The sequence below is a fragment of the Fragaria vesca genome, linkage group LG3, assembly GCF_000184155.1.
Source record: "Fragaria vesca subsp. vesca linkage group LG3, FraVesHawaii_1.0, whole genome shotgun sequence".
NCBI lineage: Eukaryota > Viridiplantae > Streptophyta > Magnoliopsida > Rosales > Rosaceae > Fragaria > Fragaria vesca.
This window is the reverse complement of record NC_020493.1, coordinates 20,108,410-20,122,478: the sequence shown is the minus strand read 5'-3', so window position 1 is coordinate 20,122,478 and position 14,069 is coordinate 20,108,410. Positions and strand designations below refer to the sequence as shown.

At 38.2% G+C, this 14,069-nt stretch overlaps 3 protein-coding genes across 3 annotated transcripts; 1 reads left to right on the top strand and 2 right to left on the bottom strand.

Annotated features, from left to right (window-relative positions):
* Positions 1–1,854: 1,854 nt before the first annotated feature.
* On the bottom strand, positions 1,855–2,241 carry LOC101297421. The gene has a single exon (XM_004295954.1). The coding sequence runs from the start codon at positions 2,239–2,241 to the stop codon at positions 1,855–1,857; it is 387 nt and encodes a 128-aa protein (XP_004296002.1).
* Positions 2,242–4,567: 2,326 nt separating this feature from the next.
* On the top strand, positions 4,568–8,522 carry LOC101297131. Its single transcript, XM_004295953.1, has 2 exons — positions 4,568–4,784; positions 4,872–8,522. The coding sequence occupies exon 2, from the start codon at positions 4,917–4,919 to the stop codon at positions 8,520–8,522; it is 3,606 nt and encodes a 1,201-aa protein (XP_004296001.1). The 5' UTR covers positions 4,568–4,784; positions 4,872–4,916.
* Positions 8,523–9,779: 1,257 nt separating this feature from the next.
* On the bottom strand, positions 9,780–13,826 carry LOC101312328. The gene is made up of 6 exons (XM_004294657.1): positions 13,585–13,826; positions 13,344–13,514; positions 13,150–13,266; positions 12,974–13,063; positions 10,626–10,745; positions 9,780–9,983 (listed from the first exon to the last, which is right to left on the bottom strand). Exons 1-6 carry the CDS (start codon positions 13,759–13,761, stop codon positions 9,927–9,929), a joined length of 732 nt encoding a protein of 243 aa, XP_004294705.1. The 5' UTR covers positions 13,762–13,826; the 3' UTR covers positions 9,780–9,926.
* Between the last annotated feature and the right edge of the window lie 243 nt (positions 13,827–14,069).

Genomic DNA, 14,069 nt, shown 5'->3' with positions numbered 1-14,069 from the left:
AGTATTTGGTTGGTGCTACTTGATGTGTCCACGCACAAGTGGTGTTTCCGCTGGGGGACTTAGGACACAGTCTTTAAGCTTTCCTTCACGAATGAGTTGTTTGCAGGCGTTACGCAGGGATCGGCAATCATTAGTGTAGTGCCCGTCTTCGTGATGGTATTTGCACCATTTTCCTGTCTTCTTTGCATTCTTGGGTTTTGGAAATCGCAGCGGTGGTGTTGGTGAAAGGATATCTTTGTGCTTCTCTAGGATCTCAGCATATGTTGTGTTGATCACCGAATAGACTTCAAACCTGGGGGTGGAATCCTTTTGCGTTAGGTGATATGGTCTATCATCTCTCCCCGAGAGGAATTGGTTCTGAGGGTATCCTTTATGGCGCTTGCCATTGTTATACTGTTGGAATCGACTAGTAGAAGGAGATCAAAATTTTGACCGTCCACGCTTCTTAGTTTCGGCGTAATGTTTTTGGGCAACAACAGGAGTGGCCATCCAAGGTGGAGGATTGTCGCCATAAGTCTTGAATTCTATTTTCACATGGATAATCGCCAGATCCATGACCTCATCATATATATTTCGGTGGTGGCATGAGAGTATTGAGGTAATATTTGAAGTCTCCTGGGCGAAGAGCTTTCTGAAATGCTTGATTTGCTAATCCTTTATCCAAGATTCGACATTTTGATGTAGCCAAGCGCCATCGGTTTATGAATTTACGTAAGCTTTCATCAGGGCGCTAGTTGATGCCTAGGATGTCTCCTGACCCGCCAAATCAACAAACTCTTACAAGGTTGTGGAAGGTACATGAGCATTATGTTGATAATTGGACGGGTGAAACGGCGGTTCGGCCGACGGCGGCTCTTCAATCTCATTTCAAGCCTTTGAAGAGACTTCTCAAAGCGTGGCACAATGCAAAAATTCAAGTTGGGATTCATAGACCAAGTGGCACCAATCGATTAGATGAGTATTTTTTTTTTTGTCATCCATTTAAATTATATTTTGACAAATTAATATGGTTATTGATTTTTATATTGTTTGGTTTTTATTAATAGGAGCATCAAATTAATCTAGAGTATATGAGGGTGATTAAAAAGCAATTCGAGCACAAGGAGTGTTGGGAGGCGGTGAAGGATCACCCTTATTTTAGAGATGCACCAAGACCTCGAGTCACCCCTTTTGTTTACTCCACGGCTAGCGGTCCCCAAACCGAATCACTAATTAATTTGGATGATGAAAAAATTGTTTTGGAGACTCCCCCTAGGTCCGTCGGAAGGCCAATGAAGCAAGAAGAAAAGGAAAAAAGAAAGAAGATGTGGGTGAATCCATGGTTCAAGCCCTACTAGCCCTGAACGAGACACCAAAATTTCCAATTGAGATTCTTAGAAAAAGAGAAGAGGATCGTTGTGCCGAAAGTGCAAGAATGATGGCATTTGAAGAGGCAAAAGAGGATGCAAGAATAATAGCCATGCGGAATAATGATATTTCCCCGGGTTCACAAGATTGGTAATTCAAAAAATTGAAGAGGGACATTAGGAGGAAAACCGATCCTAACGCTAATGCAGATTGCTATAGGCCTCTTTTTGAGGAACCACAATCCCCACAATAAGTGTTATGTTTTAATTGTATTTTTAATTGTTAAGTTGATTGTATTATGCATTTTTCTATTTAATGAAATAAAGGTCAATCATTTGTTATGAACTAATAATAGTGAATTAATTTTCTTTTATTGAAAGGAAACAAACAAAGCACGCGTACAATATTTTCAAAGTAAAATAAACAAAACACACATACAACATTATTCGAGTGAAATTAAAAATGACGAACTAAAGAGAGCATCACTTTATCAAATGATAATGAAAATCATTTGCTAAGATGAATCACCAAATCATCTTGCAATGTCTTGTAGAAGTAAGCATAACGTAATTGGAAGTTAGCATCTAAGAATGCTGGTAGGGTTTCTCCAGCCCTCAAAATAGGTTCATGGCAGATAACATTACCTTCACGATTCACCGGTCGTTCATAAACGCTAGCCAATAATGGATACAAGTTATCATCTTCACAAGTCTCCTCAAATTCTTCTTCGACAAACACATCTTCCACAATCATGTTATGAAGAATGATGCAACTTACCATGATAGTACGAAGGTCTTCTAGTTTGAACAAGTTAGCACCGTGACAGAGTATGACCCATCGAGCTTGAAGAATACCAAAACACCGCTCAACGTCCTTACGATAAAACTCCTGCATTTTGGTAAAGTGTGCCTCATTAGCATCTTTGGGTTTGGATATTGCTTTGACAAATGTCTGCCACCTCGGGTATATTCCATCAACAAGGTAGTATGGACAGAGTATGTACTATCATTTACCTTATACGTGACCTCCGGAGCAGTTCCGTTAATAGCTCTTGCGAACACATTGGATGCTCTGAGAATGTTAAGGTCATTTTGAGCTTCTGGGGTACTGAAGAAGGCATGTCATACATGTGTGTCGTAGGATGCCACGGCTTCAAGAATAACGGTAGGGTACCCTTTACAGCCTAAGAAAGCTCTAGACCACCCATTTCAACGGTTTTTCCACTTCTAGTGCATGCAATCAATGCTCCCAATCATGCCGGGAAAACCAAGTTGTTGTCCATTGTGTAGAAGCCTTTGCAAATCTGCGGCATTAGGAGCTCGAAGATACCAACCCCCATACAAATACTCCACATGTGCACAAAATTTCTTGAGGCATTTCAAAGCAGTTGATGCTCTCATCTTGGTGGCTTTATCACATTGATCAGCCCTTGCACCATATGCAAGCATTCGTAAAGCACCTGTTATTTTTTGTTTCGCGAGCAATCCCAACTTTCCGGTGGCATCTGGTTTTTGCTTCAAAAAATCATCAAAATTGCAGAGGTCTGCCATGATGCGATTGAATACTGGTTTTTGCATTTGTTAGTGTAAACATGGAAAATCTACGACAAATTACAAAACAACACGTGTACAAAGAATAATATAATTTTATTGATATGAATGTGGGTTACAAATCTTTGTGAACTCCTCTGATTCTATCTCCGAATACGGATTTGACTCAAGGGTGACGAGCACTTGTTCTTGAGACATAAGGGGTCACGAGAGTTGATCACGCGACAAGTGTTTGGGATTTGAGTTTGGTGAAGAACTGGCTATTTGGAAGCTTGATAATTCTTCGGTGGATTTTGAGACTTCTGAGCTCTCGGGAGTGATTTTTCTCTCTATTGTCGGAAGTCCTCCTCTTGGTATGAGAGGGGGTATTTATAGTGTCAACATACCTCCGTTTATGGCATGTAATGAAGACACCGAATTAATTGTATTTCCTTAACGGTAATAATTAAATCAATCATTTTTGATTAATTGATTTAACTATTAATTTTAACATAATTAAATCAATCAACTTTAATTGATTGATTTAGTTACGACCGATAAGGTATAACTGCTTTGGATTAAATGTCCGACTTCCTTTTTCGTAATCAATTTAATTTAATTGATATCTGATTATCGATCGACATTTAATAATTGATTTTAGTCGGAATTTAAGGTTTTGTTGTCGACCGACCGTTTACACGTCGCTACTTGTCATTTCCGACGACTTTTCAACGTTGCCAACTCACGAGCCACGTATGCAATTTGTCGGGCCCACACATCATTTGAATAATTCAACGATTATTATTATCGTTAAATTTTACATGTCTACAGTTAGCGCTGACGAAAAATTGTGTTGTTATACAGTGGATGCTCGACAAAGTAATCCTCCATCATGTTAGCCCTTCTTGATTGCATGTGTCTTTCAACGTTACAGGCACGACCAGGACGTGAACCACGACCTTGAGGAGTCTGCATCTGCATATGGTGATATTGGGCAACCAATGCAGCGGCTTGAGCATTGTTGGACCGAATCTGCATAATATGCTCTTCATCTTCTTCATCTCTCACTCTTAAATAATTTCTAATACGATTCATGAAAAATGTGAGAAGTGAAATAGATGATAATATCTGAGTTTAGAAGGAGGAGATGAATGACATGAATGTGTGAATGTAAAATGAGTTTGAAGCTTATTTTTAAAAGACAAACTGTTATCGTCTACAGACGTGGCGTGTTGTGATTGGCTTGAAATCCTATCTGAAATCATCTCAATTGTTTATGAAGATAATGATATCTGAAAATGACACATGTCGTCCGTTCATTGGTATAACCTTATCAGAAATTTTAGATAGTTAGGAAAGTTAACAATATTGATATGACCACATATCTTTCTCATATTGGTCATTAATATCTTATATAAATAATTCTAGTTTAATTTATATATATATATATTACATGAGCATCTTGTTTATAAATAAATAATTATTGAATTCAATAATAAAGTAAAAAATAATAATTGTTTATCAATAAAAAATATTTTTATAAAAGATAAATAATAATTAGTCATCAGATTGATTTCGTTGTTGTATCGTCAAACTAAAGAATGATTTAGATGAATAATAAAATAATCTGGGTTGAGGATCGGTCCAACCCAGTTCCATTTAAAATATGTGCATTTGCTCTAGGAACTTTTGTGCCGCCCCATTTTCTTTTCTGTACTTTTGTCTGCCTGTCAACAATCGAATTCAAATACCCAGCGCACTGAAAAAGCAAACAGCTTTCGCCTTTCGCAGCTGTCCTAATAAGTGCTTAGCCCTACTTTTTCCAAACCAAAAAAAAAAAAACCAAGAAGTTGAGCGATCAGCGTTTCCATTTCTTTCTGCTCTTCTCTTCCCTTCTGGACTCGACTGGTGAGTACCCACTAAGAAATCTGTGTTTCAATTCCTTGTCCGCTGTATTCTATTTGGTTTTGATCTTTCACCCATATGATCCAGTAGGTGGTTATCCGATTAGATTTCAAGTTCACTTGATAGTAGAGCCCGATGAAGCAAGTAGAAAACATGTGGGGATTAGTGTTTGAAACTGCAAGTCAAATCAGCAAGTTTGTGATGATATCAATGAAAACATGCTATAAATCAGTTGGTGATCATCCATTTGTTGTGGGCATCCTGCTTTTGTTTATATTTCTTCAGAGATTATTTCCTGTTTTGTTTTCTGTTTTGGTCTCAACATCCCCTGTTATAATCTGCACCGCTGTTCTTCTTGGAACCCTTTTGAGTTTTGGCCAATCCAACATACCCGAGATTGAACGGCAAGACGATATTGCTTCTCTTAGAACTTGGGTTCCTGGCGATGACACTGTTGTTGTTGGCAGTGGTGGCAGCTTTTCCGCAGAGAATTTCTCAGCATCTAGCAGGGACATTGTCTACGACGATGTGGCCCCTGACTCAACAGATTACAGAGTCAATGGTGAGGTTGGGGACCATGATGTTTATGCACCACTTATTAATGAGAATGTGCAGCAGACTCAAAGTGACGAGAGGGTAACTGAGGATGTGGATAGAGACATAGAGTTGGAAACTCAGGGGTTGCCAAATGATGTGGAAGCAGTCGAACCGCAGTATACTTTGCTTCAAAAGGTTCGAGATCAGATTCTTCAAGTGCAAGATGATAATGTATCTGCCGGAGGAGGAGAACACTTGGATTCCTTTCTGGGTGGCTATGGTCATGATGACAGTGGTGAAGCTTCTGATTCCGGGTCAGATGGGGCGGAGAGCTCGTCACCTGATGCGTCAATGGCTGACATCCTTCCAATTCTTGATGAGTTACATCCGCTTTTAGATTCAGAAGCTCCACAGCAGGCTCATATGTCGCATGATGGATCTGATGCAGCTTCAGATAGCAGTGTTGAGTCGGATGAGGATATTGAAGGCCAGGGTGGACAAGTAGATGAGGGTGATGGGGTTGATTACAACGGCGGAGACAAGGAAGAAGTACCGGCGCACAGTGGCACGGAGGATGAAAGCAAATCTGCAATCAAGTGGACAGATGATGACCAAAAGAATCTCATGGATTTGGGAAATTTGGAGCTTGAAAGGAACCAACGGTTGGAGAATCTTATTGCAAGGAGAAGGGCTAGAAAAAGCTTCAAATTAATGCCTGAGAAGAATCTAATAGATTTTGATGGTGTTGATCTTCCCTTCAATGTTTCACCAATTTCAACAACAAGGCGCAACCCATTCGATTCTCCATTTGATGACTCCTATGGTAACATGGGGTTACCACCCATCCCTGGATCTGCTCCATCCATTATGTTGGCAAGGAGAAATCCTTTTGATCTTCCTTATGACTCAAATGAAGAAAAACCTGACCTCAAGGGAGACCTTTTCGAGCAAGAGTTTATTGCATTGCATGCCAACGATGCATTCTTCTGTAGGCATGAAAGCTTCAGTTTGGGAGCTTCAAGCTTGGGAGGTGCCAAACACGAGAGGCAAGACTTTAAGTGGAAACCTGTTTTCTTACCAGAGATATTAGCTTCAGAAGGACCAGGTTATTCCTTATTTCAGAGACAATCAAGTGAAGTTAGTGAATCAAAGTTGAGTTCTGTTCCTGATAGTGACTCGGTGAGTTCTGTACCAGATTTGGATGATAGGAAGTTCAGTGAGCAAGACTTTACTACAGAAACGGAAGTCATCTCCAACATATATCATGCTTCTGGTCTTGTTGACCATGGAAGTCATTCCTATGAAGACATATATTCCCTGGAAATGGGACAGGCTGACAGACAAGATGTCATAATCGATCGGCGTTATATAGAATTGGGTGAAAGGGAAAAGCTGGAACCAAGCTTGTCGGACAATGGAGGATTACCTACTCTTGTTAGTAATAAACTCCATTTGAGTCGAGAAATAGTTGAAGAAGAGGACAGCAGCAGTAGTAGCTCAAGCTTGTCATCATTGTCGGAAGCACATGAAAAAACCTCAGATGTGAGGAAAGGTGAATTAAGTTCTGAACCAAGTGGTGATCTCATGAAGGAAGTTCTAATTTCACGACAACATTCACTTGAGGAATCAAATGTTCAATTCATAAGCACGACAGTTGATGACAATCAATTTAAGGAGCCAGTCTACGACTCGATTCCCCTTGAAGCTGAAAACCTCATTTCATTGAACTCCATTTCTTCTGATTTGCAAGCAGAGATATCTGAACTAGTTACACTTCAAGCATCAGCGGAAATGCATGTTCCGTTTGTATACAAGAATAATGATGTGGATGGTGAGAACATAGAGAAGGCTACTTCAGGTGATGAAGAGATATTTAGTGCCACCTCAAAAGCACATGGAGCAGATGAAATTGAGGGAGACTTGGGAATCTACAACCAACCCCAGCTAACATGTTCTCTTTCAGAGGTAGAAGTCAGTCTCCCAAAGAATTTGGAGGTGAATGCAACTTCTTCAGAATCTGGTTACCACTATCTGCTTTCCAATGAACAGACATCAGAACAGGAGAAAGATCTATCCTGGTTGGATAAATCCATGGTTGAACCATGTCTTGATAATCATTTGGAAGCTCTTCTTATTGAAGATAATGTCAAGGAAGAGATAGATGACATGAAGGAGATTGATGCAGAGTTGTTATTAGAATTGGATACAGTTGGAGATTTCAGTGTGAAAGAAGTTGTTGGTGAGCCACTCGATTATGAGCTGATAAGAGAGGAATCTAATGCTGTGAGCACTGAATCTGGGTTGTCGACTGCGGATTCCAACCTGTCAAAACCCAACTTGGAACTACCTATTTTTGAGCACAGTCACAAGGGAGTAGATATTGATGTGGCTCTCAAACAAATTCATGAGGGAGTCGATGTTGAGGAGGGCATGTTTCCTAGTGTGGTTGACAATGAGCAAGTATCAGAAGATACAGTGCAGATCAGTTCACCGTTGCTGACAGTTGAAGCAACAAATTTGGAAGATATTATCACTTCAAATCAACCTCCACACAGTTCTGTTAAGGATTTTCCACAATTATCGGATACAGAGGGGTTAGCAGAATTACATCTGGAATTACCTCCAGAGGGTAATGAGGTATCACCAGATGTCTTGCATGATGCGGTGGGGGATAATGCATCAGACAATATAGGGTTTAATGTTCAAGATACTTTCACTACTCATAATACAGTAAAGCAACCATCAGAAGGTAATGTTACCGAGCTGCCAAATCCATCAAATTCAAAGGATATATTGGCAAATGTAGGAACTGAAGCTATGGTGGAGTCTGTATTAAGCAATGTTGTTTATGGTGTTGACGAAACTACCACTAATTCTCCTTTGAAGCAAGTCTCGGAAGATGCTGTCTGGGAGCTGCCAAAACCATCAAATTTGAAGGATGGATGTGAAGAAGTAACGAATACGGTGGTGGATTCTATAGAGGAGATAGGATTAAACAATACAGGATCAGGTGTTCAAGAAACAATCCCTACTCATAGTGCTCTGAAGCAGGTCTCGGAAAATGTTGCAGCTGAGACCATTGAGATTGCATCAGGCAGTAGAGAAGTTGTGCAAGAACCTGTGCCTACTCAAGTTTCAGAAAAGAAGGTTGGTGTTGGTGAGCTGCCAAAACCATCAAAGTCAAATGACAGATTAACAGAATAGAAATGAATGTAGTGGTTGTTCCAGTTGAGAATATATGATGCAAATGACGAATGCTGAACAGTTTGTGGCTTGAGTCTTTTTCAGATGTCTTCTTCAGCAACAAACTCTGGACTTGTATATTTTCCTTCCAGTGTGGGTACATTGTTCTTTTTGGGGGTGAATCATAGTTTCTGTTTCTTTTATTTTTCAATTGATTGACTTCTTCAAGAATGAGTTTTTAGTTTGATTTCTTGAAGTGTGAAGTTTCTTCGTTCATACTACCTGTGAGTCGGTTTTTATTGGGAGAACGTTTGGCTTTAATAATCGATGTGTGAGAAGTTTTTTTTTTTTTTTACTTTTATTTTTATTTTTTTTTAGAGAATATTGTAAACTTCTGCAGATGGATAGTGCAGTTTCCATTTTTTTCCCTGATAGATTTCTACCTATAGTTGAGGACTTGATATAATCTTTAATATTCTTTATAAACAGGGTATTGGCTCATCCTGTTAATCATATATTTTGTCAAGCCTTAACTCACATAAACTGTATTGCCAGTATTGGGGTGAAGTGTGTGTATTTCGTACAGCTGCTATTCTTTGGAAGAATAAGAAGTTCAAAGTAGGTTTAAAATTCTAATCTTCTGTAGAAATTGGAAGAGATGAAAGTACTAAAAATTCCTGCTATAGGTGTTAGCTGCACAGATTGGGCTTGTTAAGGTTTACACCATGGTTGCTTCACGTTCAGATAAAATTGTACTTGAGAAAAAAATGTAGTACCATTGAGAAGAGATTAATCAATTATTAGAATCTAAAACTTCAGAAAGGGATTGCCAATATTACAAAATTATAAACTTCACCAGTGTTCAAGTCCCACATTTGAAAATGATTTTTTTTTTTTTATTTAACCAAATAAAGTACAGAACTACAACACAAAACCACGAGAAACTCCCCTTCCCAGCTGATCCAAATAGAATGCTGGGGAGACAAAAAGGGCAAGACAGTAAAACCATACTAGAGGAGTAGAACAAGTAAAGCCTAGAGAGGCTATTTTATCTGCAACAAAATTGACTTCTGAACATTTTGAAAATAACAAGCATGAATCAGTAGGATATTTCATTAAGGTAAAATTGGCTTAATGAAATCAAAATTGTCTTTCGTGTAATGTAAGGACAAAACAAACAGCATGAATTAAGGTGATGATCCGAATGATTCTAAATATTTCATTTAGCTTCTAATGTAGAATATTGAGATTGCAAACTAGAGACGATAGGAGCATTTTCCAGTAACAAAAGCAACAACTATCACATCTAAAAATAGTAGGAGTTAACATCAATTTAACATTAGAAAAAAGAAAGAACAAAAAGTATTAGTGAAAGAAGGACATAGGATTTGTTAGACAAGTTAGCTTTATCTGCACTAAATTGTATCAAACCACATGATCTGACTGCTTTTGCTTCTTCGGTGACGGCCCAGAAGCAGCAACCTGCAAGACATTTTCAGACGACAAGCTCAGATATATGCGGTGTCAATGTTAAAGAAATAATGCCCCCATGTTGCTACAGTTTATCCAACATTTATTGGACCAAATAGGAAAAATCACAACTCCATCCGTTGATTCCAATCTAACATCAGGCGCATCCCACCAATACTACTGATCTATAAGTATTGATTGTTAAGTTTGTTTGGACTAAAAAGTAAAAACTACTCATCTCTTTAAGTTACATATTCAGGCCCTGTTGCTTTGCACAAACTAACCAGAAAAAGAATTTATTAAAACAATGAAAAATATATATTTAACAGAAGTACCAAACTTTTCACGTCTTTCAAGTGCTTGCTATAGCATAAATATATATAAATTAGCAATTGTTGAATTACATTATGATTAACAAAAATTATTAAGTATGGTTGAAAGGCTTAATACTTTGACATTCATTTTATTTGTTCCTCCTAGTCTTCCACTATTGTCTGACCCTGTGAATTACAGCAATCCTAAATCTTCTGTTTGATATACGTATTCTGTTCACTGAATCTTCTACCATATCAAGTCTTCCCAAATCCAAGGGAGCATCTGATGAGATGAAAACAGAGAAAGCAAATTATAATGAAGCTACAAAAGCATGCTTACCATGCTTGAGAGTTGTTCTCTGATGTAGGTCAATGACCTCATCATTGCTTCAAGAGTGTCCCTAGTCAGTTGGAACTTCACCTCGATTTCATCTAGACTAGATTTGGTATGGTCTTGCAGCTGCAAAAACAAAATAATCACAAATAATACAAAACCATGTCTTTAAACAAAAACAACAGAACAATCTAATGACACCCTACTAACTAAGTTAATCAGAAACACAGCTACAGAAGCTAGCCAATTAGAGAAGAGAAATTACCTATCAGGACATTTTAAAAGGTTTCCGCTTCCCTTTCTTACTGAAAAAATTATTGCACTCTCTGCAAATCAACGACTTTCAGATTTTCCACTTTTTTAGCCAATTAACTTAAGAAGTTTATTTACTTCTCTGCGTGTCCTTATATGAGCAAAATATAGAAATGCAAGAAAAAAACAGAGCAAAACACACATCATTATTATGAGCAATTCTCATAGTCTGGTTTACGTCCTGGCAGTACTAGTACCAGTGTACCACTAGTATTGACCATAAGAGAAGAAAAAAGGAAACCTCGTGAGTGAATTTATTTTTGATCAAATACAGAGAAAGATATATCCCTGAACTATGCCCATAAAACCTCCTATTCCTTTCCGACATAATCAAGAAATTGACATTCCAATACATCTCTCCAGACACGGAGCTCTCTTATTCCTCCAAGGAACTTAAACTTCTCATACAACAATATATTACACATAGAACTGAATCTCTCCTCTTTACCCAACTACAACAATAAAGAAAAGGATGCAGCAAATAGTCCTAGCAGAAATAGGGAAGAGTTTGAGTTGCTGACCTTTCCATGAGAAACTACCCATGCTATCACAAGCGAATATGCCCGACTACTCCAACCTACATATTCTTTTACCCAACCTGTTGGAACAAATGGAACAGTTTCTAGGCTATAGAGTAATGATTAAGCTCTTTCATTTCCTTGGCAACCCAAAATTCCAACTCTACAAGGTGGATTACTACACCAACCCCACGGTAGGATAAGATAAAATTATGATATGATATGGAGAGACGGGGAGGACAAAACAATAAAAGCAATTTCCTCAGTAAACACAGTGCCAAAACACACATCCATTTCAAAATTGCCCACCACAAAGCAAAAACACGAAGCAGAACAGTCAAGTCCTTTACATAGATCTGTCCACGGCCACCAACTAGAGCCTCTAGACACAACATTCTAGTCTTACCCATCTTTTTACAGCTCGTAATTACTTTGCATCGCATCAAGCCGAAGGGTATCTATATAGTTGCAAACTCTAAGGGCCTGTCCAGTAACGCTTTTGAAAATGATTTTAAAAATTAAAAATGAGAAAATGAGATTGTATTTTCTACTTTGGAAATGTTTTCAGTAATTTATTGTGAAAAGTATTTTTCATATTCTCTAAACTAAGAAAATGAAAAAGTGAAAACGCCAAATTAAGGTGGCATTCGGTAACGTTTTCATGCTTGTATTTTCATTTTTGAAAATAAAAATGAGATGAAAATGTGTTCGTTGAGAAATTTTTAAAAACGTTGAAAATGAAAAATGAAAATATTTTCAACTTTTACAAAGAAAAACTGAAAACATCAATTTGACGTTTTCACTTTTTCATTTTCCTAGTTTAGACAATATGAAAAATACTTTTCTCAATAAATAAACAAATACATTTCCAAAGTAGAAAATAACAATCTCGCTGGTCCCCCTAGTAGCATAGTGGATGGTGCTTTGAAGCAACATCTACTGGCTCGTGGGTTCGACTGGCATCAAATGTTACCGTCAACAAAGAAAATAACAATCTCATTTTCTTATTTTTATTTTTAGAAATCATTTTTAGAAAATGTTTTCAGTTTTTCTTTGTAAAAGTTGAAAATATTTTCATTTCTCATTTTCAACATCTTCAGAAATGTCATTTTCATTTTCAAAAATGAAAATACAAGCATGAAAACATTACCGAACACCACCTAAACCACCTTTCTGTTCTGACTAGGCTACCACACCCCACCCCACTAAATGTTCTTTTGTTTTCCTTCCTCACCGACCACACATGAACAGGAATAAAAAGATCATTCTCACTGTGTGTAAAACACTAAAATGTAACACACTTTTTTTCAGAATTTTGTTAGATCTCTGCCATAGTAATGCATAGGCAAGAAAGAGTGTGCTTGAGTGGTGTTGGTTGTGACACAAAAACATGTATGAATGCATACAGATAGTGTATATCTTTACAGATGCCTACACTCACAGCCGAGCTATCATGATTTTACATACAAATGGACAGTTCCAAAAATGTTGAGAGAGAATGAATCCTTCACTGAATTTCCTTACCTTGAGATTAATGACGGCCACTTTGTTAGCTGATCCGGAGTTACAGTTCTCCATGGTCCAAGTCATTGACTTCAGACGAGGTAGATTTCCCTAAAGATTGAAAGAAGTTAATGTAAGGAGATGAAAAATGTTAAAAAAGCATGAGATTGACGCTAACTAGGAGTTGCAGGACTTGCCAAGTTGCGAGGAGACATGGGAGTGAATTCATGTCGTGGAGTTAATTGAGCAACATGATCATCATGCAATGAGCCTGACATACCCAAAGGGGTTGAACACACACCGGTTCCTCTGGGCTGGTAATTATATCGAAACAATCAAAAAAGAGCTGAAGGACAAATGATGAAAACTATTCAAAGTGTGAGTGAGCAACCTGTTCTCTGGCTATCTCGTCCTTCCATTGAGACTGATACTTCTGGAAGGACAAGACCAAAAGGGTCTGCAAATGGAGGGGCAAATCGGGTGGGAAGAGCTTCAAAAGGTGGTTGGCAGTCAAGCTTTCATGTACCCATTTTCGGATGAGCGAACGAAGGCATGCCAGAACCTACCATTCATTAAATCATTCAATCATTCAATCACATATCACTTGGGGAGTTGGGATTTGAGAAACATACGGGGTCGAGGTCGGAGAGTGACTGAAGATTCAGGAGAGACTGCAAGTGGGACTTGTCGCGGAGACCAGTTCTCCTTGTTTTCCACAGAATGGAAAGCAATTGTTGGACTGCTTCCTCTGATTTAATGGCTGATAACTTGTGCAATTGCAGATACAGCATGTCTTCCACCACCTCCATTTTCTCGCTCTTTTGCTCAACGGGTTTTTATTTATACCAGTACTATCTAACCGCAGGTTTTATGGTTTTTTTTTTTTTTTCTGAAGGTTTCATGGTCATCTATGTTTTTATTCAGGACTAGCTTATTTGAGGCCAGGCTTACACGAAACCGAGACATAATCAAACACAGCTTCCGTTTGTTCTATATCTCCTTTATTAAAATTGTTCTGATAATCTTTAGGATTCTTGTTAATTAGTTAAGACTTGTCGTGTTTTGGATGGTGTTGTGGAATTGGGAGCAGGGTGGCTCCAGGTATTGAGGTTACAAT

Bases quoted from the DNA above. Each gene is read 5' to 3' on its own strand.
- LOC101297421 (XM_004295954.1), bottom strand. From the start codon at position 2,241: ATGCAGGAGTTTTATCGTAAGGACGTTGAGCGGTGTTTTGGTATTCTT.
- LOC101297131 (XM_004295953.1), top strand. From the start codon at position 4,917: ATGAAGCAAGTAGAAAACATGTGGGGATTAGTGTTTGAAACTGCAAGT.
- LOC101312328 (XM_004294657.1), bottom strand. From the start codon at position 13,761: ATGGAGGTGGTGGAAGACATGCTGTATCTGCAATTGCACAAGTTATCA. The intron at 13,515-13,584 runs GTATGTTTCTCA...AATGAATGGTAG, and splicing joins CACTCTCCGACCTCGACCCC to GTTCTGGCATGCCTTCGTTC. The intron at 13,064-13,149 runs GCAAGTCCTGCA...TTCAATCTTTAG, and splicing joins CCATGTCTCCTCGCAACTTG to GGAAATCTACCTCGTCTGAA.